General features: G+C 33.9%; 2 protein-coding genes across 4 annotated transcripts in view; both read left to right on the top strand.

The window, feature by feature from the left end:
* Positions 1-26204, top strand: part of LOC123541445 (fibroblast growth factor receptor 3-like) — a 77040-nt gene that overhangs the window by 38089 nt on the left and 12747 nt on the right. The window contains exon 7 of one of the 2 annotated variants that reach the window (XM_053544593.1): positions 24693-24828. The exons of the other annotated variant lie outside the window; for it this stretch is intronic. Within the exon in view, the coding sequence (XP_053400568.1) occupies positions 24693-24828 (136 nt within the window). The remainder of the gene's footprint in view (positions 1-24692; positions 24829-26204) is intronic. 2 annotated transcript variants of the gene reach the window in all.
* LOC123541451 (uncharacterized) lies at positions 679-4256 on the top strand. Of its 2 annotated transcripts, none has more exons than XM_053544606.1 (4): positions 679-745; positions 2378-2560; positions 2719-2838; positions 3088-4256. In XM_053544606.1, exons 2-4 carry the CDS (start codon positions 2425-2427, stop codon positions 3486-3488), a joined length of 657 nt encoding a protein of 218 aa, XP_053400581.1. In that variant the 5' UTR covers positions 679-745; positions 2378-2424; the 3' UTR covers positions 3489-4256. The 2 variants fall into 2 exon arrangements, with proteins under 2 accessions (XP_053400581.1, XP_053400587.1); XM_053544612.1 differs by having other exon boundaries at positions 704-753.

Below are 26204 nucleotides of genomic sequence, written 5' to 3'. Positions count from 1 at the left end.
TCAACACGACAAAAACGAAAAGTTGCAGGCTCGGTTTGATTAAGCCTGTTCATGGACGGTAGTGGAACATGTATTTCACTGCTTACCTGTGTCTCACCGAGCGACTTGAAAACCCGATGGAAATACCGTTATCTAAAAATAATCAACTGGAATTCTTAGTAGGATTTCTTCCTGTCGACAGCTGCGGATAATGTTCAGAGCTATTCATAGTAATTTCCGTTACTTCCAGGGGAAAATCTTCTCATATCGTTAAATAAGTGTAGAAGTGTAAAATACCCTGATAAATATTAGTCGGACTTATGCAGATGTTCATTATGTTCATCTTTTTGACTTTATCGAAGTAATGTCAGAATACTTACTTCACGTTATCACATTCTAAAATGCTTCAACACGCATCCCGCCGTTATATCAAAGATAAAAGGTAAGGATAGATTTCCTGTAAGCACAGATCACCCCAAACACAGTCATAGAGCCATGCATCGCAAACTAGGCCCACAGCAAAAGGAAGCTGTAACGGAAAATATAGTAGACGGGTTAAACTATTAAAATTCATGAACGGATGACATCGCACACAGTTTTGTGTAGTCAGTTGGAAACCCTTAATTGTAATTGCTGTCTAAAAATAGCTAAATTGTTGGAATTTACGTCCTTTAAATACCTACCAATCATTTTGCACATATTTCATCATGTGATCTATATTTGCTAACGAGATTGTATCAAACAGCTGTGGATTAATTAATAAAAGGTAGGAAGGTATGTTCTTGATTTTAACTTTTTACTCTGTGTAGTGAATATTAAATAGAATATTGTACATAAATTTTAACAAATCTCATAGTAGTCTCATAAAAATGAAATAGATTAAACATCTAACCGATTATCAGGTTACGCTTGCTGCACGGTCGATAAAGCAACATGCAGTTGTTATATATAATGTTTATATAATCAGTATGATTCTGTGTGTCTCAGACTGTGCCTATTTTTTCTAGGTTGCTGCTTTATCAGTTTCGATTTCAGTAGGCATGTCTAGTGAAACATATCATACAGAGTACGGTCATGCAAACCTTTATAAAAGTGTAAATTTGATCCTTTTTTGAAAAGATTTTTCTTTTTCTCATTTTCAGTTTTGTGGGTTTTTTAACATCAGTTAACAATAAAAATTTAAAAAGGATCATCAGAACACTATTTTTGGATTCATTTTACAGCTTGCTCCAAATATATCAACTAGGATAATTTTCATCTTTACAAATTTCTAAGGTGGTTGATGCGAGCCATTACGTTTTTTAGTTTTGTCTCAACAACACAACGACAAACGTCGTTACTGCACCTAGCCGAACTTCCCACCGCCAAAGGTTGCCCCGCCAAACGTCGTTATGTCGCCCGGCCAAGCGTCACCATGCCTGCCCTGGTCTATTATATGGACAAATGCAACAAAGACCATCAAACAATGTCAAAATAGCTCAAATAATATCAATTTATTAAAAATTAGGGATGTCAACGAATACCAAAACTGGTATCCGAATATTCGGTCATCCATCCGAACGAATATCCGGATATTCGTTCCGCACATAACCTCTTTTTTCTGATGACCTAAACGTATTTATATAAGGGCTTATGACGTTTTTCTAGGACCCGTCGTACTTGCAATAAATTAGCGGTCGCCATTTTGAAAAGGAAGAAAGGTAACTCTGACAAGATTTTTCTACTTTCGGTTTAGTTTTATCATGCAGATTGGATGGATTCGAATCCCTTCTGTCAATTATATGTAATTATTTATACAGTCCGGGTCCATAATATATTCTGTCAAAAATAGGCTTTATATAATTGCAAACTCAGTATGAAAAGACGGATTGTGTATTATGTTTTGACACGCTCTCTACGTGACGAAAAATTATAATGCTATGAGCATGAAAATAAATATTTCAGTAATCTGTATAGTTCTACCGAATATTCGAATACTTAAATTAGATCCGAATATTCGGACCCGTGACCGAATAACCGGATATCCGGATATCCGTTGACATCCCTATTAAAAATCAATCAATTTATCCATTTTTTAATCATAGATATACCCAGTGATGTTTTTTTCGTAAGGGAAGGGATATGACATGCTTAAGTAGATTTTTTCCTTTCCTTTTCACTGATTCGTTTAGGAAATTATGTAACTAGTTCTACTTTCTAGTGATAAAATAACAGACTATAGCGATAATAGCTGTGTTATCTACTAGAAGGTAGTTTATAACAGTAGCTACATGAAAAAGAAAACATTTATAGATAAAGGTCTATGTCTCTTACTTTATAACATGTACATGTCATATTATAATTATGTTCATTCAATGACTTGCACCCAGTGCCCATTATTTTCTTTTTCTCAATTTAGGGTTTACTTCCTGGTACGTGTGACTACAGTGTGCAGTGATCTGTACAATGTCAAGGAATAGACAATGCGTTCGTGATTTGGAGGCTATGCGTGTTTCAATGCACACCTTCTTTCACAACATCCTACCCATTTTAACAGGGGATCTTCTAAAATATGCAGACGACCTTGATAAAGCTTACAAAGGTATATACATATATCATTTTCTTTGCAGACAACCGAAATGTAAATTTACTCATAAAATCCAAGGCAAAAGTAAGATAAATTGTTTTTTCTTTATTTAATAAGTTTTATGACGAGATATCATAACTACATTTATATAAGCTCAGATAATTTTACTTCAGATATCAAGATTTCTAAAATTGCCGGACAGTCGGGATGTGTGGTGGGAGGGGTGTTGGCTGTGGTGGGCTTTGGACTTTCCTTTGTTACATTTGGTGCGTCTTTAGGGCTTTGCATAGCAGGTAAGTTATGGTGTCATTGTTTCTATAAAATTGTTTAATAGCACTTTTATATACGCAATTATTTCAACTTATTATAGGTAAAATCACATCAAACCAGTCTGTTCTACTTTCTTGTCAATTTTTGCAGCATTCGCATTCTAAGAAGGGGCATTTTTAAAAGTCGGGTTTTTTTTGTTTTCTTTTCTTCGCTGCAGTTTGCAGTACACCGACTATTGCCATATATCAAAATGCAAATATGATCTTTTCTAGGAGGTGTAATTGGCGGTGCTGGTGGTGTAACTTCTGGAGGTGCTTCTATTGCTGATTCTGTAAAGGCAAGAGATGCTAAAAAGAAGGCAGAAGTTCAGTTCAAAGTATGCAATGAGGCGATCGGTAAAATACTCGAGGATTGTAAATCAATTTCAGACAAACTAGAACGAATCGGAGAAATTGAAAATAGGTTCCCATTCTGTTGTGAATTTTGGAGAAAACTAATGTTCGGCTCTGGTAAAGCAGTTGCTGGCTTCGGTTGGCAAATTGTTGCGAATACCGTTATTAATGCAATCAGAATTGGTAGAACTGTCGACATTGCATCGGATGTAACTTCTGCGGTAGTTCCCGTGTTCCGTACACTTGGAAATACAGCTAAAGGATTACATATTGCTGGCTGAGTTGTGAGCGTTGTATTTCTTAATTTAGATATTTACAGTCTGGTTTCAAATTCAGTAGAATTGCACACGAATGAAGCTCATGATGAATCAAAGAGAATAAGGCAAGCTGTAAAAGATATACAGGATAAATGTCCAACGGAAGAAGAAATAGACGATATGATAAATAAATGTATTGCTGCTTTAAGGCAGTAACACTGTAATCAAGATGTAAAACAGAAAAATGTAACGTCTAAATTGTGCGCTTACATTTTCTATTTCCTTGTTGAAGACAAATTTGTAATATATATTGATATACTCTAAGAAAAGTGTTCATTTTATTAAATATTTGCTTCGTGTGTTAACGTCTCAGTAGTGCAATGCGTGATTGACAGTTTCTAATTTGATCTAAACTGTTTACATACTCTTCTGTGTAACAACCATTTAAAACTGAAATGTTTACCATCAATTGTAATAAGGTCGTCAGTATAAAAAGTAGTAGACAGGTATAATAACATTAGCTGCGATTGGATATTTAGATTTAAATGAGGCGGGATTAATTTTATAAAAATAATTCATATCACAGTCGAATGATCAAGTGCGAAATACTTGTTTAATGGAACATCAACGTACATATTTATCCTACACATTATTTGAATTTGATAAGTTGCTTAGATGTCGTGTTAAACTTTAATTTCCTATTATCATAATTTATTGTTATAAAATCTGTTGTGTTAAAATGTATCAAAGTCATGAAATCGCGTTCCTTTGTCTATAAATGTATAGATTTCATTTTGTACTATCATTTAAACGCTCTAAGAGTGTTCCTTAAATTTTAGTTTAATATCAATTACCATCAAGAATGAAGATCGGTCTCCAAAGAAAACAATTCAGTTCTGTTCTGTTATCCCATTGTATTTTATGCATGTGGTGCAGTTATGCTAATCAGAAACATTGTGAATTTTCATCGTGTTTATGTCACATAAACAATATACTGTTAAAAAATCAAGATTTCAAAGATACATATAGCTGATTTGAAGCACTATTTATCATAAAAGTAAATGCATAAGCTATCATTTGGAAAACTCAGACCAAAATATTAAACATTACTGCTTTTCAAGATATTCTTCTTTCAATATGTTAGATTATGATACCTCAGTTTAGAAAGCTTTAAAATGACATCTGTTATGCATGCTACGTTATACCAGTTGCATTTTCTCATATATTTTCCCTAAATTGATTTGATTGTATATTCTTCGTAAATAGTCAAATCTCGACAGAGCATAAAGCCACTATTCGCTAACCACGATTTTTCGAAAATATCATGTAGTACTACATTGCAACAAAGATAAATTATAGCATTTTATGGCAGGCGAATAGCACAATAAATCCCAGAATCTAGGTTCTCAAGGAGAGCTGATTCTCCGCTAAGTCATACCAAAGACGAAAAGATGGTACTGGTAGCTCCCTTGCTTGGAACTCAGTTAAAGGGTTTTACGACGCGGAGCTAAGATGTTGTAGTGTGTTTTTTTCGGGAAAAGGCCTTTATTAGCTGTAGATAGAAAAATAAGTGTTCAACATAGCTACTTGTATCAACTTGTAGAATGATGCATATGACAAAAATGTTCAATGTATTTGAAACTGGACAGAAGTCTGATATCATCAAAATGGCAGCCATTTCAAAACGTTTATTGTACCGGAAACATTAATCCTCCCCCCCCCCCCCCACCAAAAAAAAAATAATAGTTTTGATATAATTATGAAAGAAAGTAACACATTCTAACTTTAATACACATGCAATTACAAGTACGTGTAATTGCCGCACCTAGCTACAATAGAACATTGTATAGTATTAACTACTCTTTGACAGACACTGCTAATAATACACATTAAATGCAAGTACAGTTATAAATTGTTTTGATTTCGATTTAAGAAAACCAACAGCCGGAATCCCGTCATAACGCTGTGTTACGATACACAATCTAAAATAAAATGACAAATAGCTCCAAGCAAACCTCATGGGTCAGTGTACCCTTTAACAAAATATTGTTACCGATAATATAAATCATATCACCATGTTTAGCATGTTATAATAATTTATTATTATTATTATTATTATTTACCAGATTTTTATAGCGCTCTTTTCATCTATAAAATAAACCTTCAAAAGCGCTGTACAAACTACATATCACAGAATGATATGGACATACAATACAACACAAAAAATATATCAACAACAAAAGGTATTAAGCATGAATTAGGTTTTACTCTACATCTTAATTGTACTAGATATTTTTTTAAGAACAATAAACAATAGGAAATAATTTCCATTGCAAAGCCTGTCAATTTCATTTGAATAATAGATGTAAAGCGAATTCTTTCAATAAAACATGACGAATATACGGGCCATCTATTAAGCAAAATCAGACTGAACAAATTACATTACTTGAATGCTTTTGACAATAAAACAAATCAGTGCTAAATAAAACTGCTACAGGCATGTATATGCACATATGAGCCGCGTCATGAGAAAACCAACATAGTGGCTTTGCAACCAGCCTGGATCCAGACCAGCCTGCTCATCCGCGCAGTCTGGTCAGGATCCATGCTGTTCGCTAACTGTTTCTCTAATTGCAATAGGCTTTGAAAGCGAACAGCATGGATCCTGACCAGACTGCGCGGATGCGCAGGCTGGTCTGGACCCATGCTGGTCGCAAAACCACTATGTTGGTTTTCTCATGGCACGGCTCATATATCATTATGTGCGTGCTTGTGATGCGGATTATTTTTGAAACATTGAATATAGTCACAAAACAGACTAAAGTTATAGTAGAATGAATTTTATTAAATCAGTATGTTGCTAGAAAAGATCTGTGTATTGGAAAATGGACGTGTTCTAACAACAGCAAAGAATGTAACAACTTCCACATTCATTGACGTATCCGGACACGAAAATAACAACAAGGCTGAACCTTTACTTAGGATGGGGGTAGGTGTCCGACAATTGCTTCGAAGAAGAGATTGTTTCCGTTTCTGAACTATTTTTCTGCGTAGCTGTGACTATGGTTTTGGCATTCTTTACAACAATAATTTAAATACAATTTCACTGCAGCGAAAATAAGACACTTCCAAAATGCTTATTTCAACTGCATTAAAATTATTTGCACAGCACCACAAAACACCTTACTGATCGCGTTGTCAAAATCATGATCAGGTTTATGTCTAAAGTAATTTATTTTGACAACCTGTTGGTACCAGTTAGAATATATTGACTGGGGTAAATCATTTTATCGCAGGAAGAACAATCAATATTGAGAAACTTGTGCTGCGACACTTACGGCACGCCAATTGCCAAATAATTACGCAAACCTTAGTTCACGGTCGAAAAACTAGGATTAACGATCGATAAACTAGGTTATTCGAACGTAAAACCAGGTTTTTCGAATACTTAAGAAATAATTAGTTCCCAAGTGTGGTTTATCGTAGAACAACCCGTGTTTTGAGTTCTTATGCGTAAGAATATGTCACGAAGGCCGTAGGCCTGAGTGATATATTGTTTCGCATAAGAACGAAAAACTAGGGTTATTCTACGATAAATCACACTTGGGAACTTGTTACTTCGATTCTAACACGACAGACTAGTATCAACAGTGTTAAAAAAAGATGGTAACTACTTTTTACGACCGTGCTACGCTTCGGATCGGATGACGTCATTGCACGCGAGTGGTTTATTGCAGAATAACCCGAGATAGATTTGCTTTTACTACATGTTTGTAGGTTATTCGCTGGTCGTGTTAGAATAACCTCTATTTTGGAGCGAGATCATAAGATAATGGGAATAAACCATAGTTTATGCTTGTAAACCCAGGTTTGCGTTCGATAAACTAGGTTTCTCGATTGAACTATGAATTTCGGTCGTTATCCTAAGTTCATGAGCTTGAACCTTTTTTTTACGGGCGTAAACCTTGGTTCACGAGCGTAAACCATAGCTGACGAACGTGAACCTATGTCAACGACCGTGAACTTTGGTTTACGACCGTGATCATGGGTTTACAACTGTAAACATAGTTTCACGCTCGTGTATATAGAATAACGGCCGAAAATCATAGTTTTGTTCGAAAAAAAACCTAGTTTATCGAACGTTAACCTAGGTTCACGTTTGTAAACTATGGTTCATGCTCGTAAGCACAAGTTCGTACACTATGGTTCACGGCAAGCCAATTATCCTATAATTACGTTCTTGATCGCAAAACTAAGATTATCGAATACTTACCTATATTTTCGTGGGAAAACATAACACAACGGGCGTAAACCTTAGTTTACGCTCTTGTACCCATGTTTACGTTCAATAAAATAGGTTTTCGATTGAGCAAGAACCTATGTTTACGGGCGTGAACCTGTATTTACGAGCGTGAATCATAGTTTACAAACGAGAACCTATGTTTACGGACGAAAATCATAGTCTTGTTCACGCTCGTATACCTAAGTTCATCGTCATAAACATAGGTTCACGTTCGTATACATAAGTTCACGTTCATAAACATAGTTTCACGTCCGTAAACTATGGTTCACGGTCATTAACATAGGTTAACGTGCGTAAACATAGGTTCACGACCGTAAACCTATTCTCACTCCTGAAATTCGTAATTGATTTTATAATCCAAATATATCGGCCGTAAACCATGCTTTACGTTAACTTTAATAAACTAGGTTTCTAGTTTGAACTACGAATTTCGGTCGTTATTCTATGTTTACGGTCGTTATGCTATGTTTACACTCGTGATCTCCGGTTCATGCTCGTAAAACATAGTTTACGAACGTGAACCTATGTTTACTAGCGTGAACTATGGTTAACGGCATATATCCTATGTTTTCGCTCGAAAATATACGTTAGTAATCAAAAAACCTTGTTTTATATTCGAAATACCTAATTTATCGATCGTTAATCTTAGTTTTTCGACCGTGAACTTTGATTCACGTAATTCAATATTGGACAACTGGTGTGCCCTTATCGTGAAAGCAGTGGATACTGGCTGCGGCTGACAGACATGAAATAGAACTAATATTAAAACTTACCAAGAGTATAATTGTTTAAGTTCTAGATATACATCAATATTCTTACTGTAAGTGATTTGGAGGGGTTCGGAAATATACTCCCATTATTACAGTTAAATCAATCTAAAACGTCTTATGTAATCATGCATTGTTATATTATTGAAAACAAAAACATTGCATATTATACCGCTGGCAAATATACCAGTCAAATCGCGGTTCCCGGAAGAGATACATGTTTTCATATATTTATAGCTTAAATTTTCACTTGAAAAAAGTGGATGGATGACAGCCGCGCGTCTGGCCGACTTTTTGTTCTGATATTTATGTTTTAGCCTCAACCGGAAGTACGGAGCTAGGAATTTTAAAACACCCGTCATGTAGAATCATTAACCGTTTCACATTCCCCAGATATATTAAAGAATTAATAATGATAAATAACCAGTAAGATAGATATGCCTTTAAATCTACCCTGTCCTGTTTATACAGAAAATCGACAGGGGCCAAACTACGAAACCGCTCCCCTGCCACCTTAAACATCATGATGCCTAAAATAGCTCAGGATAAAAATAGTTACGTGGTTTTCCAATAATCAGTAAGAAATATAGAACATTATCTAAAACTAGAACATAAGTTGAAAATAGCTATTAGATTTTCCAGTAATTATTTTGCTGTATATTTTTATTGAATGTTATGCACAATCTACTAACATTTCTAAGCAACATGCCAATGTCAGTTTCGTTTTAATTAGGAGCTAGATACAGTTTATTTGGTCATTATTACTGATACACCTGATGTACATTATGTTCATAGATCACCTAAAGTTAAGAAATGAAATAGTCGTACTGGTCAAGTCATTGTAACAACTATTGATCAAATAGTTCGGTCGTCACGAGCTGGCATCTTGGTATAACCACCGACCTTCCGTAAGCCATCTGGATTGCTTCCTCATATGAGAATTCAACGTAGTTAAGTATGAAACATGTATTACGATTTCTAAAATCAACTGCGAAAAATCCAAAATGGCGGTCAACACGGTGGCACGTTAATTGATAAAGTACAGTGGTACTGGTGAAGTCATTATGACAACTATCGGTCAAATAGGCCGGACGTCAGTGGAGCGTGTTTATTACTTACAAGCATAACAAAGGAATAAGAAAAATATATGAAAACACGTCGTACCTTATGCAGGGAAAGATATTATTCGGAAACCTTGCATATCGTGTTTATATAGCTGAGTTGTTATGTTGTATCATATGTGAATAGTATATGAAACATGTATTGTGATTTCTAAAATCAATGGTGAAAAATCCGAAATGGCGGCCAACATCGTGACACATTTGTCTTTGAAGTAAATTCTTTCTTCTGCTTTTATTATAGTCTTTGTACAAAACTGAAAAATATCCTAGGTCTATTTGTTATACCGAAATGTCTATTGGAACGCTGGTCATCAACTTTCCGTCCTTCTGCTAAAGGGGGAAATATAAAATAATTGGTGCAAGTTATATTTAACTGGTACTACCAGTTAGAAAAAAATTATACTCTAAAAGCAAGACTGAGAAATTTGGAATGTGTAAATGGAGGTACGAATTTGTATAGATTTACATTCTGTATTCTATAAGCGTCTGGTGTGATAAAACGTTATTCACACAATGTAGCAGTACATGTTCATACAAACTAATAAAACAAAAGCTATGCGTGAACGTAAAGATTATCAGACAGAGATTAGCAGCCGCTGTTTATTTTCAAGTATACATGTAGATAATTACTCGTTTGCACGTGTGCAAGATGTCGCTACTACTCTTATTATTTAGCATAACTAGTCTGTCTGCTGTTTACAATAGGTTCTATCATCACCAATATAATAACTGACATCAGAAAAAAAATGAAATCAGAATCTCAATATTGCCAAAAACCGCTGACGTACGGGTTTCTTGCATAAATGCATAAAAACGATGGGGCGTTTAGGTCCGCCTTTTCTCAAAACCTGTAAAGGCTAGAGCTTTGAAACTTTGTGCATTTGTTTATCATCATAAGGCGACTATGCCTGCCAAGAACCATATCTTTGATATACATTTTGTCAGAATTAAGACCCTTTTTGGTACTTAGAAAATTTGACTTTCTTAGTTAATTTTTTTTTATCCACTTTTTACCAAAAACTGTAGCAGCTACAGCTTTGAAACTTTGGAGACTAATTTATCATCATTAGATTTGTATAGGTCTACCACTTTACTTGAATACTATAAGAACACTATTGAATACTATAAGTTAGTCCCCGCGAAAATTAAGGATTGCACAGATATAGCAAAGCAAAGGGCTACGTAGGACTTACATAGGAAATTGTCCCCAAATTTTCGTATATTTCAGGTCAATGACAGTATATAAAATGACTTGTTTTTATTACGTGGATGCCTTGTCTAATAAATAAACGCTACAAAAAGAAAACGGTTAAAAAGCAGTTAAAGTAACACAAATCATATCCGAACTACCACGGGTATCAGCATTTTCAGCAATTTTATACCAAAAAAATCAAAATTCGTCTTTAGCGCTCCCCTCCTCCTAAAAATATATTAACGTAAAAAGTCGATGTTTTCTGATAATAGAAAGATTTTGTAATGGGGGAGGGCTACCCGACAACGAATTTTAAAGATAAGTGATGCTTCGGTACTGAAAATATTAAACGGCGGCGCAACTCTTGTTGACGCTACTATGCATCATTTATTGGATTGTCTCCCTTTATAATCAAGCGTCCGGTCAAAAAATATCAGTAGTATTTGTAAAGAGCTGAAGGACGACAAACCCGCTCCCTGATCATGAATGCATGTAGCAATATACAAGTATTTAAAAAAGGTGAACTTGTATCATCCAATTTTGGTTGAATTTGAACTAGATCAGCCATACAGATGTGCACTTGGTAGCATGTACCGTATCTACCAATTAGTCCCAAAGGCCCGGACCTGCATATGATTTTCACAAGCACAACATATTGCATTAATAATTTCAAAAGGGGGATATATTATATCTCCGAAAACACGTCAAAATGCACCAGATCTGTTTTACAATTCAAATTTCCCCCAAGCTCCCAGCCCCCAATTTGTCACTGTACGTCCATTTGTGTCTTGCTGCATCACTGATAGCTCATGAATTTTGAGGTATCAATCATATAATTTATATGCTACTTTTAATTTTCATATACATGAAAAGCCTATTTTAACCATTTTGCTTATATATATATTACAGTAGTCAACATTCAAATCTATAATTCGGTTCAAATTGCTTCTTACTTGAAAATGTAATCAAAGAAGTACAAGAACAAAACATTACAATACAATACAATACTTCTTTATTGCGTCAAGGTTACATAGGTAACTACAGACAATATAAAAATATAACAGATTGAACACATGTGGGTAACAAAACTAGTGTGACAAAAAGTAAATTACACTGTATTACTATAACATGAATTCTATTATAATTGTAAACATCAATGAAACAAATATTTATTTTTCTACCCTAACTTTACCACTTTTGCATTTTTTTTTATCAATTTAGAAATTTCACTTTCCGTAAACGGTGAATTTAATATAGCATCATCATTATGTAGGGTTGTCTAATCCGCTTCAAACACATCAAATCCGTCCGAATTGGGATTTACCTGTTTAAAATATTCATAAAAATCCTCCATTGCAGGCATTTTTGAATCAGTATAAAGCTGAAGTTCTTACGCGGACTACTTAGTATCAATTCGTCTTTACTGTGCTTATTAGTTTTTTGAATATCAAAAGTATAACAAACCACTGCGTTTCACTTTCGATTCTTCATAACACAGGAAACACTCAACTTTAATTAGTATTTTCAGCTGAAGTGTAAGTGGCATTTAGCGCACAAGTTTCTATTCTATGATGTTAAGAATGGAGGTCGTATTAACACGTATATTGTTGTTTGTTGGAGCATCGACAATAACGGTCATTGTTAAAGGTGAGTTTAGTTTTGTATACTTTGTATAACATTACAAACTAGTATTTCAAGCTAGCTCACTATAAAGCTTAATTTGTTCGACTAACGTTATTTATATCAGCCCGAAAGTAATGATCGATGCAAACTGTTGGGTTTCTATCGAGTCCCGTCACTACATTTTGTTTTTTGTGTCAACTTGTAAATTAAAAGCTGTTTGTTACCAAGTGTCTGTCAAATACCTGACAGCAAACACAATCTAATTGCTAAAAAATCTTTAATAATTTTGAAGAATATATTACATACTCAATAATGTTATGCTTTCGCATATTATCATGTTTGTCAGGAAAATAACCGTTGCGCCCCAATCGATATCAAGATAAGGATTTATATTATTGAAACGTACTTGTCTCTCGTTTAAAGGTTGTCAAACACATTTGAGCAACATTTTATGACATTTTTCAGATTTCATACATTCTGTTTGAGATTAACTTAGGGAACATAAAGACTCATTACATATAATTTGATCCGTACAGGAAATGGACATTTTATTACTTTGCATTAACTTTTGTAATTACTTCCCTTTAATATAAAAGTATATACAAAGTGGTCTTTTTCTTTAGATTTTAATATAATTTCTAGTTTTACATTTGCATTTAATGGATATTGGGACAAGTCAACTACCTGAAACAAAAAGCAAGTTTTAAAACGAATTGTAGCTATGGAATTCATCTATTTTATTAATTTATCTTGGTTGCGCAACCAAGGCCGGTAAAAGGAGGTAATGATAATTTTATGAACTTGCTATTCTAATACATTTTACCAAGATATTTACTTGTCAATGGAAATCTTTGACAAATTTAATACAAGTATGTTTAATTTCATATTCTTTCTTCGGCAAAATATGTTTATTAAATTTATTCTTATCCTAAAATAAAAATCCTTGGTTTGGCAACCAGGATTAGAAAATAAAATATTCAAAATACTTCCAATCAAAGTCTAACATGTATTAAGAACTCAGTGAAAAAAAACCCTGCAAAACTGTTGACACTACAAACGTTTCCTTTACTTTTAAAAGTTAAGATTGTTTCAAAAACTAAATCAATGTTCATTCCATTTCCAGCATTCTTCCATTTTGCCATTTTAACTAAAGATTAAGTATATGCTTATTTACATATTTTAATTATGCTGCGCGCATGTTTTCCCTCAACTTATTTAAAATGTTAATTCAGAATGACAGCATTGGTAACTGAAGAAGCTTTCGTGTGAACGGGCTTTCCGTAAGGATTTTAATTTACCCAACATACAAAACTTTTTCACCTATTTAGGAAAACAGTACGGCAACAAATTGAGTTTAAAATGAGGGCGTAGAAATTTAGCGGTGTGCCGTAACCATGGAAACGGCTACTGAAGCTGGTAATCGCGGAAACTCAAAAACTTTACTTTGTCATATTTCAAAAGGTAGTATTATTAGAAACTTGAATTTTTCATATTTTCATTAAGTTATGAATACCTATTGTTTGCAGTGATTATAGTCTAAATATCTTATTAAGTTTTTCAATTGTCGTAAGCTCGTGCATTTTTTGTAATTAACACGTGCAATCAATCGAGAACCAAAATAGGTGCCTTGTTAATCAGAAAATATTTCTTAGACTTAATTACAACTATGGCTTGAAAATATTTTATAATATGCATGCAATTAAAGTTCTAAAATTTTGGATACGTCAGTATAACATTGCAACGGATTGTACTTAATTCGCTTCCTTTAACAATACAAATGGACAATGAAGTAAAGGGATAACTCGGTAAATCTCGGCTAGGATATTTAACGTATATCATATGAATAAACAACGTTTATTAAATAAATTGTTGGAAAACAAGCGGATAAATTATGGGGTTTTTTGGCGACACTGCCTTTTGTTAGCTGTCAGTCTAAACATGTAATGCATGCATAATTTTTTTTTCTCCTTTTTTGTTGATTGTTTACTATTACTGTAACGAAATCAAAAATTTTAGATTTGATAGTTCTTTTTTTTTTGGATTTAACGCCGCACCGACACAGTTCTATCACTTTAATAATTAATCACATAGCCGGACTTCTTTCCATAATTCAGCAATACCATAATGGGAGTAAAGACTTCCAGTGTGTGTAGAGCGATTCTACCAAAGTGATGCTAATGATCATGTACATGTTTCTATGGAAACCCGGTGCGCCATGTTAACTGCCGATTTCTAAATATCAGATGTCAATGCTAAATGCCAAACACCTTATGCAAAATGTTTTTAAAACGAAATGACATATATTACTAATGGCCGCCAATTTTAATTTGCCACGCCAATATGTGGCAAAAACAGAAAGTACTTCTGTACACGCTATCTTAAAAATTCTTTCACGAAAGTAAAGTACTTCAAATCCTTATGCACGCCATACTTTTCAATTTGATGCCACTAACAAAGCAGCATTCAACATTGAAAACTTAATTTTCCCATGGGAAAGGCTATTTTTCCCATAGGAATGCGGTCCTATCTCATGGGTTATTCATTTTCCCATGGGAAAGCCATTAGAAATGTGGTAAATTTTCCCATGGGAAATATATATATTTCTTGAAATGATAAATCATTATCTTTGAACCTTTATAACATGACTTTGGAAAAAGTTCGTTATCATTTTAATGTTTTTAAGATTTTCCCATGAGAAACCGTTCCCATATTTTGGTTATGAGAAGTATTTCCTATGGCAAATATTTCCGACGGGGAAACTGAACTAAATACCTATTTATATATGACAAAATAATTCTGCAATTAAATGAAACGTAGTACTTAATGTCAAATATTGCCTGTTAAATGGTAATTTTCAAACGGTAAGTGATAAATACGAAACAATAAATGCCAAATGCTTATCACTAAGTACGTACTCAGATAAAGAGCTGAATATATCAGTGTATAAATGCATTCTTTAAATAGTCATTGGCCTTTGTTACATATCTTTGTCTCTATTAAAGGTAATTTCTTAACACTTTAGGGTGAAAAGTTTCGATCACATAATCTCATATCCTTTAGGTCATGTTATTGCTTCAAATCAGACTGATAGAATTTTATATGTGTTCACGTGATTAAAAGCAACAGTCATTACATTAAGGGATACAGATCATTAACTCGTAAAGTTCAAGCATTTGACGATTAACATTCATAATTTGTCAATAAGCATAGACTCTTTGTCATTAAGCATTTGGCATTTAGCATAAAGCATATGGCATATGGCATTTGACATATCTAGATGGCCGTAGCGCCATGCTTATTGCCAAATGCTAAATGACAAACAGTTAATGCTAAATGCCATATACTTAATGCTAAACGCCAAATACTTAATGCTAAATGCCAGTTACGTAATGCAAAATGTCCCATACCTGATATAAAATGCAACATACCAAATGCAATATGCCTATGGAAGGCCAATATGCCATGTTAACTGCAAAATTAATTGTTAATGCAAAATGCTATTTACGACCGACTTAATGTCAAATATTGGCTTTCAAACGGTAATTATCATGGATAGATGCTAATTGTTAGAACTGTTAAAACAATAAATGCCAAAAATGTTCATTGCTAGGTTTTCATTGAAATAAAGAACTGAATATATCAGTGGATGAATGCATCCGTTATATAATCATTGGCCTTCGTTACATAACTAAACGACTAATTCCATGGAAGTATTTTTAGGCGATGTTTTTCAGAACAGATTATTTTTCTAATATCATATGTAACATAACATCTCAATATATTTCTTTTCATTTTCGGTAAGAAGACATGTTATACCTAAAGTTATAATACTGGCCAGATAAGATTACGTAGCGAAAGTAATAGGAAGGTCATTTTTCTACAGCAACGCATAAAACATCCGTTCACGAAGACATTGGCTGGATAAAGTTACTTGTAAATTGATAGATTCCACCGATGGAGACGGATATAAAAATGTTACTTTCGGTTTCAGTGACACAACCGCCATCATTCGGATACGTCCGTGACTACGCTAAAGGAAGTGGCTAATCGTACGGTCCCGTATGAATAGTGAAATAAACCGCAGGTGGCTATTCGTACGGCAGTTTTGTATTACATTGTACTGAAATCATTCAACTGATATGTTTTCAACCGATTTCTTTACTTTTCCTTAATTTTCAGTCGCACATAAACAGGAAATGATTTCGAATATAGAAAAAGGGTAATTTTATGTCTGCATGCAATATTGTTGTCATCGTATGACACATATGCAATAAGTGTGAATAATAAAAATGTCATCTATAGTAGTTCATATCATCGTTTGAATATCATGTAATATGCTTACTTTTTCTTTCATATTTCGGTTGTTAAGACTGGAACTAATTATTGAAAATAATAAGTCTTCTCTCTCTCCCTCTCTCTCTCTCTCTCTCTCTCTCTCTCTCTGTTCAAACCTGAAATATATGTTATATCATCTTTTAACCTGTAACTTGTAATATAATAGTGCTGATTTTAATATTGCACACTAATTTTTGTTTTCAATAAAGGCTTAATCGTCAAAGTGTCGACCAGACAGTCGCCTACCAGTCACAGTCAGTCATTGACAATGGGGACTATCTAGTTCTGTCTAACATAACTTAACTGACACTGTTTTTATTTTCTGATGGTCTCATTCATTTAGTTATGGCGAAACCCCATTTGTTTAACTAACCAGTATCAAACCGCAACATCTCGCACAGTCTCTCGTGAGAAACTCATGATGTCATGCAACAGTTCAGAGCACGTGGTTATTCTTGAAAATCAGTATCAAAATTTTACCTATTTATGAATTTAATTTAATCACATAAAATCTATAAAACAACATACAATTTCTCAGAAAATGTCAATAAATAACGATTCTCTACCGCCTTTTGGTTTTTCAAAATGAAGAGTACCCTGATCAGGTGACAACTGCAGTGACGGACAAAATATTGCAGGCAGGGGTACCAATTTGAAACTTGTGTTCAAATTATGTTGCATGGATTATTTATGCCAGATCAAAAGGAAAATTGATTAGAAATATTGTATATTAAAAGGTGAGTCCATTGCATTTGATAAAATTATAGCGTGACAGACTTCTGGAACGATTCCTGGTCAGGTGTCAGTACGGGATTCATTTTAGCTCAGAGATCCGTAACAGCATATTATATAAACATCTTTGAGCTGAAATTTTAGCTAGGGACTACTGTGCAGATGTAGACAAATTGATTGTGAAACGTACGGGACCTTAATACGAGCCACGCTAAATGATTGTTCGTACGGGACCGTACAAAGAGCCACGCTAATCTATTTTAAGAAACAAAACAACAACATGTCTAGCACATTCGTATCGCATTTTCTGGTAAACTGCCTTTCCTTTTATTTAACAACAGGCTAAATTTTATAACATTAATGCATTGTTTGCAGAAATGGCGCCGTAGAAATGGCATTTTGGTATTTGTAAATTTCTGCATTTATCCGCCGTCTTTACACAAAATCCTATCATGCCCGATCAGCCATTGTTGTTTTCGACGTATTTAAATTTTTGTCACGTGACACTGTCTTCGTTGGTCTACGGAATTCGGCGAAGCCTGGCGAGTGAATTAGTGACCAGCTGGTCATTAAATATTTCATGGTTTTATATCCATTCGTATCTCAACAATATTTGGCCATCCAAGTCTAACTAACGGGTAAATTTGTTAATTAGACTGTTTTCTACAAATCTACAAAGTTATTTGCTTTATTTTAACGGTGATTTTTAACAGGATTATAACTTTAATGGCTATGTATGCTTTTTATGTCATTGAATGCTGTAAAGCACTGAAAATAGAGGTCTCAAGATTTAATTGTTTATATGAAAAAAAAGAAAGAACTAAATTGGTATAATGTAACCTTGTACCATTTCGGTATTTCACTCGAAGCAAGTTGATTCTAAATTGTGCATATTGATAAGTGCCGGAGCAGTAGTACTAAGTTGCAATAAAGAACTAATTCTTGCACTGAGACATCTAGGATTATTCAGGTTGCTCAAATTGGGTAAGGGATTGAGGAGGGGGCTGGTCCGGGGTTTGGCCACCTGAAGTTATTCATTAACACTCGGAATTCGTCTTTACACGTAGTCCTAAATTAACTTTTTGTTTGTTTCTTAAAACAAAATTATGGTATATGTGTGTTTTTAAATGTTTAGAATGTAAGTCATCGTGGTAAAAATATAATTTAGATTTCATTTATTTTTGGTTTTGTCAATATAGCGTGTTTTTGTGTATAAAATATGCGATGTATTGGAATGAAAACGTATAAAGATAACATTTACTGACCATCTTTTTGCAGAATGACACTTTAACATATAGATAATTTCTTCGTAACCGCATGTAGCGGATATATACTGCTACTACATGAAATAAATTTCAGAAAAGCTGTAAATACAGACATACTTTTTCAAAAACATAATATATTCCTTTGACTTTTCCATCCAGGCTACATACAAAATATGAAGTGTACTGAGTAACTTACCAATGGTTATGATATCTCCTGAAGGTTGATTGCATAATACGAGATATCAACAGAGTAACAAAAAGTGACTCATCCTCAAAATGAAAATTACGCAAAGCATTATTATTATTTAACAGATTTGAGCGTACATTCCTGGCAATCGTTTGCAGCACGTGCATGTGAACATATCCCTCCAAATTGAATTAAAGTAGACATTTCCCAACCAAACTGATTCAAATTACACGTTCAAACACTTGGGTTGGTGCCGAAAGAGCAGTTGCTTTAAGTGCCCTTTTCAGTTGTTTTCAATGTGCAGACACATTACAAGCGCATTGACTTTTTCAAATTTATACCAATTTAAATCAAATCTGATAATTATTTGAAAAGGTACTTTCAGCACAGCTTTAGATCTAGTAAATTATTATTTTTTACAAGCCCTTCTCGCTGTACAAGAACTGTAATTTCAAACTTATCATATGCAGTTTTATCTGTACCTGATAATCATTCTTGTTTCCTTGTTTTATATAAAAGAGAGCTAATTTGATTTTTTTTTATTTAAAACGCTCCAGTAGAATACCTCGGTAATGTTGTTATACAATGGCTATGTTTTCCCAAATAAATAACTAATTATTAATTCGTTTCTGTGGAAACTGTAATATGATATGATAGGCATGCGATTTACGTTCTGTGTTACTGTTTTAATACAATAAGCGATAAGATTGTTACAAGTAAAATGATCTTAGTCTGCAAGTGATTATTTGCAGCATTCATCAAAATACAAGAAAAAAAATACATTTGATGCATACAAATGAAGCGTACATCCTCTGAAATAAATATTTTTGATTTTAAAGTAGCCGGTTAATATCTTTTTTATGTGCGCTGTGTTCAAATGTGAAAGAAAAGACAAATGGATTGGGAAACAATTTTAATATGATATTCTTTTCTGTCAGTTTTAATAGAGATTTTAGCCTAAAAAATTAGCAGTAACATAAAATAACGCTAAAAATCAAATTTTAAAGAAGAAATCGTTAAAAAAAAAACAAATCAATAATTATGCACGTGTCATCTATGTAATTTTGCACGTGCGTCCCAAATCTTGGTCATTGAGATTGTAATTTCCATATTGTTAAATCTATATGAACGGGTACTGATGTGATAATACCGTTTGTCAAGTTTCACTAAAAATATTCAGTAGTTTCAGTTTAAAATCATCTTTTAAAATCTGAATTTTCGAACTTGACCAGTTTCATCAACCGTTGTCATGGTAACGAACACCGCTACATTTCTTCGACCGATCTTGAAAGTCACTTCTTGTTTTACTTTATTGTTATGTCATAGTAATAAAGGGTTTTGAATGATTGGGTAAATCATATTTTCATTTTTTTATGATTATTCATATTCTGAAATTACATGGTCGGAATTTCTGAGTAACTTGTACTGCGACCATCGTGAATTTTAGCACAAGACAGCTTTACTTTCCTATTTATATTCGTAATAAATATATAGTACACTTCTTTTATCTGTAATGGATAGATGTGGGCCATTCTTAAATCAGAATTAAGTTAACGACCAATCAAATTTCAAGGTCAAAGTTAAAATCAATGCTAAAAGGTAAATATCTATATAAACTTTATTCCATGTCTAATTATTGATGCTATAGTTGATATTTTACATAGTATGATATATGCTATATCTGAACACTATACAAATAATTATGGCCTGTTTTGAAAAGTGAATACAATTGGGATCATTTAAATTCAAAATGATCGCCATTTGAATAAAGTGCGCCCGGATCTTTTTCATTTTTTTACAGTTTTAATCATAATGATAGCAGGTAATGCATCATAGTATAGATTGTCTATATATACAAGTGTTTGATTGGGAAATAGATCATACATTTTAGTTTTGCGTTCTTTATTGACAAATAAAACACGGTTTGGAGTTTAGATGCGTAGTGATCTAACCACAAAGGCAGAAGAGCTGAGTGATTAATTACGACGCATCTGAACGAATCTAATCACCTCCAACTGGTTACAGATTCTTTTCCTTACATGCCGTATTCTTCAATCAACAGAAGAAATGAAGTGAAACGAATGCTTTCATCTGCATCTAAGAGATATATTTAGGGGAAAATAACTAAAAAAACTTATGAATTCTGATATTTTAGTTCTTTTTGTTTTAATGTATACTATAAATATGCTTAGTTGAAAACTTTTATTTCAGTTGTAGCTTATGATAATATATCAGTCAGAAAAATATTAGAACAAAACCTGATCTTCTTTAAAAGATAATTACCGACCCCTACCCCATTGCATATCTTACATTGATTTTAGGCAAACGCCAGTCAAAAATAAAGGTGGAAATGTTGTTTTTTTGCAACATGTAGAATTTGTTTGGTAAAATGGTACATTAATGGCCATATGTTCATAATTGAGCATTAATTTTTGGCATAAATTTTGTTAGAAAGAAATATTTGAAGAAATATTTTTCAAAATGGCGGATATTCTGAAAAATAAAAGGCTCATACATCCTTAATGACACCGCTTTTTAGTTCTGCCAGAAGCTACTAGCGGATTTTAATGTTTCGTGACTGGCCACATACGACACTGTACATAGCACATTCTATTATGGCGTCAAATACTAGCAATACTTTTGATGATCGAACAGTAGGCAGATTCAGATATAGTTTTCCAGTACACATGTACCGTCGTTTTCTTAGTGGTTCCAGTAAAATGTAACAAGGCCAGAAGAAGAACACAAATAAGAGGCCAAAAGATGCCTTAATTCATAATTATGTATCAGTTACACATTCAGCCAATTTATTTGATTTACTAAGTAACGCATGTACGATAAAACGTAATATATCTAGTGTCGGCCTCTCTGTGACTGCTTCAAAACTATACAAAATCGATATCAGGATTATGTAATTTCACCACGAGTTCTTCTAAGTACCTACCGGCGGCCAAAGTTTCACTATCTTGTAATATTGTGCTTGTAACATTAATACTGATGGTGGGAATTGGGCTGGATCGGACTTGGCTGAGTCAAAAAGTCTCTCTACTTTAATTCTGTGTCAACGGTACAAGCCGATCTTCTACTAGTCGTTTCTTTCTTAATATAGTAACTTGGTCGTACGATTCACTACGGCAACTTTTGAAAGAGTTATCTTTCTTACGGAAACAGATTTTGTATTATACAACAGGGGCTGTTTCAAATGGACGCTATACTAAACTTTCCAGAAATGTGCATTTCAGTAGTTTTTGATATGAAAATATTATAACCATTTGCCCTTTCTGGTTTTTATTCCATTTTGCATAAATGAAATATATTCGTTGAATCAATATTACATTAATCTATTGGATTTAGAGAATGAATTAATAAAGGTGAAATGAAAAGCTTCATGGAAAATTTTATTAGATATATAAATAACTGCACCCAATAATTGAAGTATTTTGCAAAGAGACACACGTTCACTTCTTTCTTCTGTCATCGAATATCCATCCTAATCATTTTTATGAGTTTCAAACCAATACTATATGTATATGTATATGTATATGGTATCTCCTCTGTACTAGTATATATTAATACTACTTACGCTCATTTATGATTTGCATTTTATCCCCCAATATTTTAAGCGAATTTGTGTCATGATGACAATACGATGTCATATATTTTTAAAGGTGTAGGGAGGCCTAATCATAAGTTGATTTTATATCAAAACCACCGTCAAGTTATTCATGACACTAAACTAGTATTTTTACAATTTGACCGCTATTGAAAAGATGAAAAATGGCTAACAATGGGGATTAGTTTAAAATCTAATATTAGGATGTAAACTATGACAATTTCTTTCGTACTAGTGGGTAAAAATGAAAGTTAATTAAGCATTTACACTATTTAGTTCCAAAGACTGAAGAATTATACTTAACTGTTTCTACAATAGATAAATTTATACGTTCACCATTTTTGCCAGTGTCTACTTTTTCATATGAAAATTCCAGCTTTGAAACATAACTACTACTTTTTAAGTTTCGAAACACAATACGTTTTAAGTATGTTGCTAAGAAAACAACCCATTTAATTTGATATCATATTTGAAACATTTAATTCAAAATGAAAAAAATTGGAAATTCAGCAGGTCGTCTAACACGACAAAAATGCAAATATTGCAGCCTGGCCAGATTGAGTATGTATATGGACGGTAGTGGAAATGTATGCTGGCGTCCACGCCCTCTAGTACCCGGTTGAATAGAACTCAGAATGCTGCAAACGTTGGAAAGAACACCTTTTTACTAGATACCTTATTTGAATATTGTTTTTTAAATAGGAAAAAGTGGAAACTCCTCAATTCGTCCAACACGACAGAAATGAAATTGTTGCAGGCTCGGTTTGATTTAACCTATTCATAGACGGTAATGGAAATGCATGCTTGCATCCGCGACGCTTTAGGTATAGGTATACTAAACAACTCCTGGTTCCTTTAGTAATTCAGTGTCACTTTGACTATGCTTGTGCCTCCTTTTATTTGGAGTTGAGTGAAAACCTGAACAACCCAGAATAAGATGGTAAGATTCATACTTAATGTCAGTCCTCTTACTCATATTTGGAGGGCCCATCTTGAGGAAGTTGGCTGGTTAATCGTAGGCATAATTGCCACATGAAAGTGTTTAGACTTGAATGTTAAACATGCACATTATGTATGCCAGTGTACACTCAACGTCTCTACTAACTTCACACTTGAGTTTTTGCTTTAACCTCTGCCAAATTTTGACAGATCTAAATGAACAATATTGAGGTCAACATTGAACTCTTCAAGGGACAGAATATATCTTGACATAAGGTACTTTTCTGAGAGTGTAGATTACTAGATTCAGAAACATGCACGAGTTTTGCAGTGGACATCAGCGGTGCAATATTATTCCGCAAATAAACGAGTGCATATTTTCAATGTAAAAGTTTATCATCTCTTTGTTGCATATTCATTTACTTATTTTGTTTGCTTGGTCGAATTAATTTGAAAATTATTCAAGATAATGTGTGTAAATGTATGTATGAACTTCTGACGCCACGTAATCCATTTATAGTGTGCAAGCTACTTTTTTTTACCAATCAGGGCGAGTTATTTTTCTTATTCCTGAAGACCTATGTGACTGTAGCAATAATTTTCGAAGAACGGATCTACACGCTGAAGAGCGTCGACTGAATGCGCATGTGTACCAATGACCGCCCCTTCGTTAATATTTTTTTTTGAAAAGTACAGGTATCGTATTTCAAAGGAAGCCGCCATATTTTTGTTACTTCGAGGTGTCAGTTAAAGGTAGACGGAGAATCCGATATGATTTGCAAACGACAATTAAATAACACAACGACAATTAAATAAACACAACTGCTTCTGAAATTCTGATTGGTCAAACGTCGATTTCACACTACGCTACGCTCCGTTTCCCTCCCTATCGCTTTCTTTTTCACGAAGAATTCACGTCATAAACTCTGTCTATAAAATAGCGTGTCATTAGTGACGTCACAAGCCTGATATGAAATTTACACGTTGATATTGAAAATGTTTACTAATATTCAATTCCGACTTTCATGAAAATTGGTCAGAATTTTTATCTTGATGATATCTAGGTCCTATTCAAAACTGAGTCACATGAGCTCAAAAACTGGGACAGGTGAGCGATTCAGGACCATCATGGTCCTCTTGTGTTTTAATAGTCAAGCAGATTTACAAGTACAGTTGATGAGCCGCAATTACTTGTCCTACGTAATGTGACGAAGGAAGATCAGGGTTGGTACACATGCCTGGCTGCCAACACAGTTGGTATGAACTACAGGAGTGCATGGCTTACTGGTAAATTTTTCATTGAAATATGAATAATAGTGACATTAACCGCCGCGACCAATCCTGTTTCTTGTAAGATATGCGTTTGGAATGATTGTTGATATGAACCACTGGTTCAGCATCAAACAAGAACAGAATGGATTTTACAATATGATATGTCAAAGTTTTGCCCATGAAAGGAACACATTTTTTATCAGTTTGCGCTGATATAATTTACCAGTTTTCTTAGAGAAAGCCAAATGCATAGAGAAACAGCCATACCAAATTGATATGTCGTTCGTCGGAACTACCGCATCAATAATTTCATTCCCGAGAAAAAAAAATAAAAATCACCCGCCCGCACGTACATAAAAATCTCCGAAAAAAATATTTATTTTTTTCCGATTATGCGGTCCGGAATAATAACGGCAAAACAGGTTTTATCGCCGTTTTAATGCGTCAAAGTGATATTGATCGGATTTCATGCGTCCGTAATACATGTAGCTGATGACCCAAACTCAAAAAAGTCAGGAATTATGGTGTTGTTCAACATTTGTTTTAAATCTGGAGTGTCTGTGCTAGTGCCACACATGGCCTTCGATGTGCCGGTAGGTAATGGAGTAGCCACGTTCTACTTTTGTTCGATACAGTAAAAAGAACGAAGCCCGACTTGTAAGACGTGCACTGGGATGCAGTTAAAAATATTTGGATTAAACATAGAAAATATTGTTCAGATATAAAGTTTTCAAACCATTTGTTATCAGTTGTTTAGTTCAGTATGTTAGATCTAGACCCCAACGCCGAGGCCGACTCCTATCTTAAAAAAATGTTTGTTCACAGATCCTGACCGACCCATCACATTGTCTCGGCCCAAATCTTTTTGAACGTAACTTCTTTAGTACAGCAGTCAGATATTCTATCAAAATGCATTTAGTCAATTTAAAAATTGTTTAGCTTTTCAAATAAGTAGTGTAGATATGAAAAATATTTCTTACAAAATCTGTCCTTTTGTAACCCCAATTTTGCCTGTTTATATATTAATTGGCTGTGAATTGATTGAAGGGAAGAAACTGAAAAACAAACAGACCTCCCCAACTGAAAAAAATTCTAGATCAGTCAAAGCACAGCAAATAACACTTTTAAGGGCGGCCATATTGGGATCATTCTTTGTCCGTCTGTTATCATTTTTGCCTGAAATGAATCTCTAACACAAAAACATAAGCTAGCCTGATCTGTTAAGAAATTATTCCAAAGAGATTCGAGCAATGTCGAAGCATCTGTATGCCCAACTCTGTTTGGTCTCACTGGTCAAGTGGTTTATTACTTCCCCTCACCTCTATGGGTTGGAGTTCCACTAGGGGCACAAAGTTGTTCATGTATCGAAGCCATCTAACTGTGTTTCAAAA

The sequence above is a fragment of the Mercenaria mercenaria genome, chromosome 1 (assembly GCF_021730395.1).
Source record: "Mercenaria mercenaria strain notata chromosome 1, MADL_Memer_1, whole genome shotgun sequence".
NCBI lineage: Eukaryota > Metazoa > Mollusca > Bivalvia > Venerida > Veneridae > Mercenaria > Mercenaria mercenaria.
Note: the sequence above shows the minus strand (reverse complement) of the source record. Positions and strands in the feature narration are given on the sequence as shown.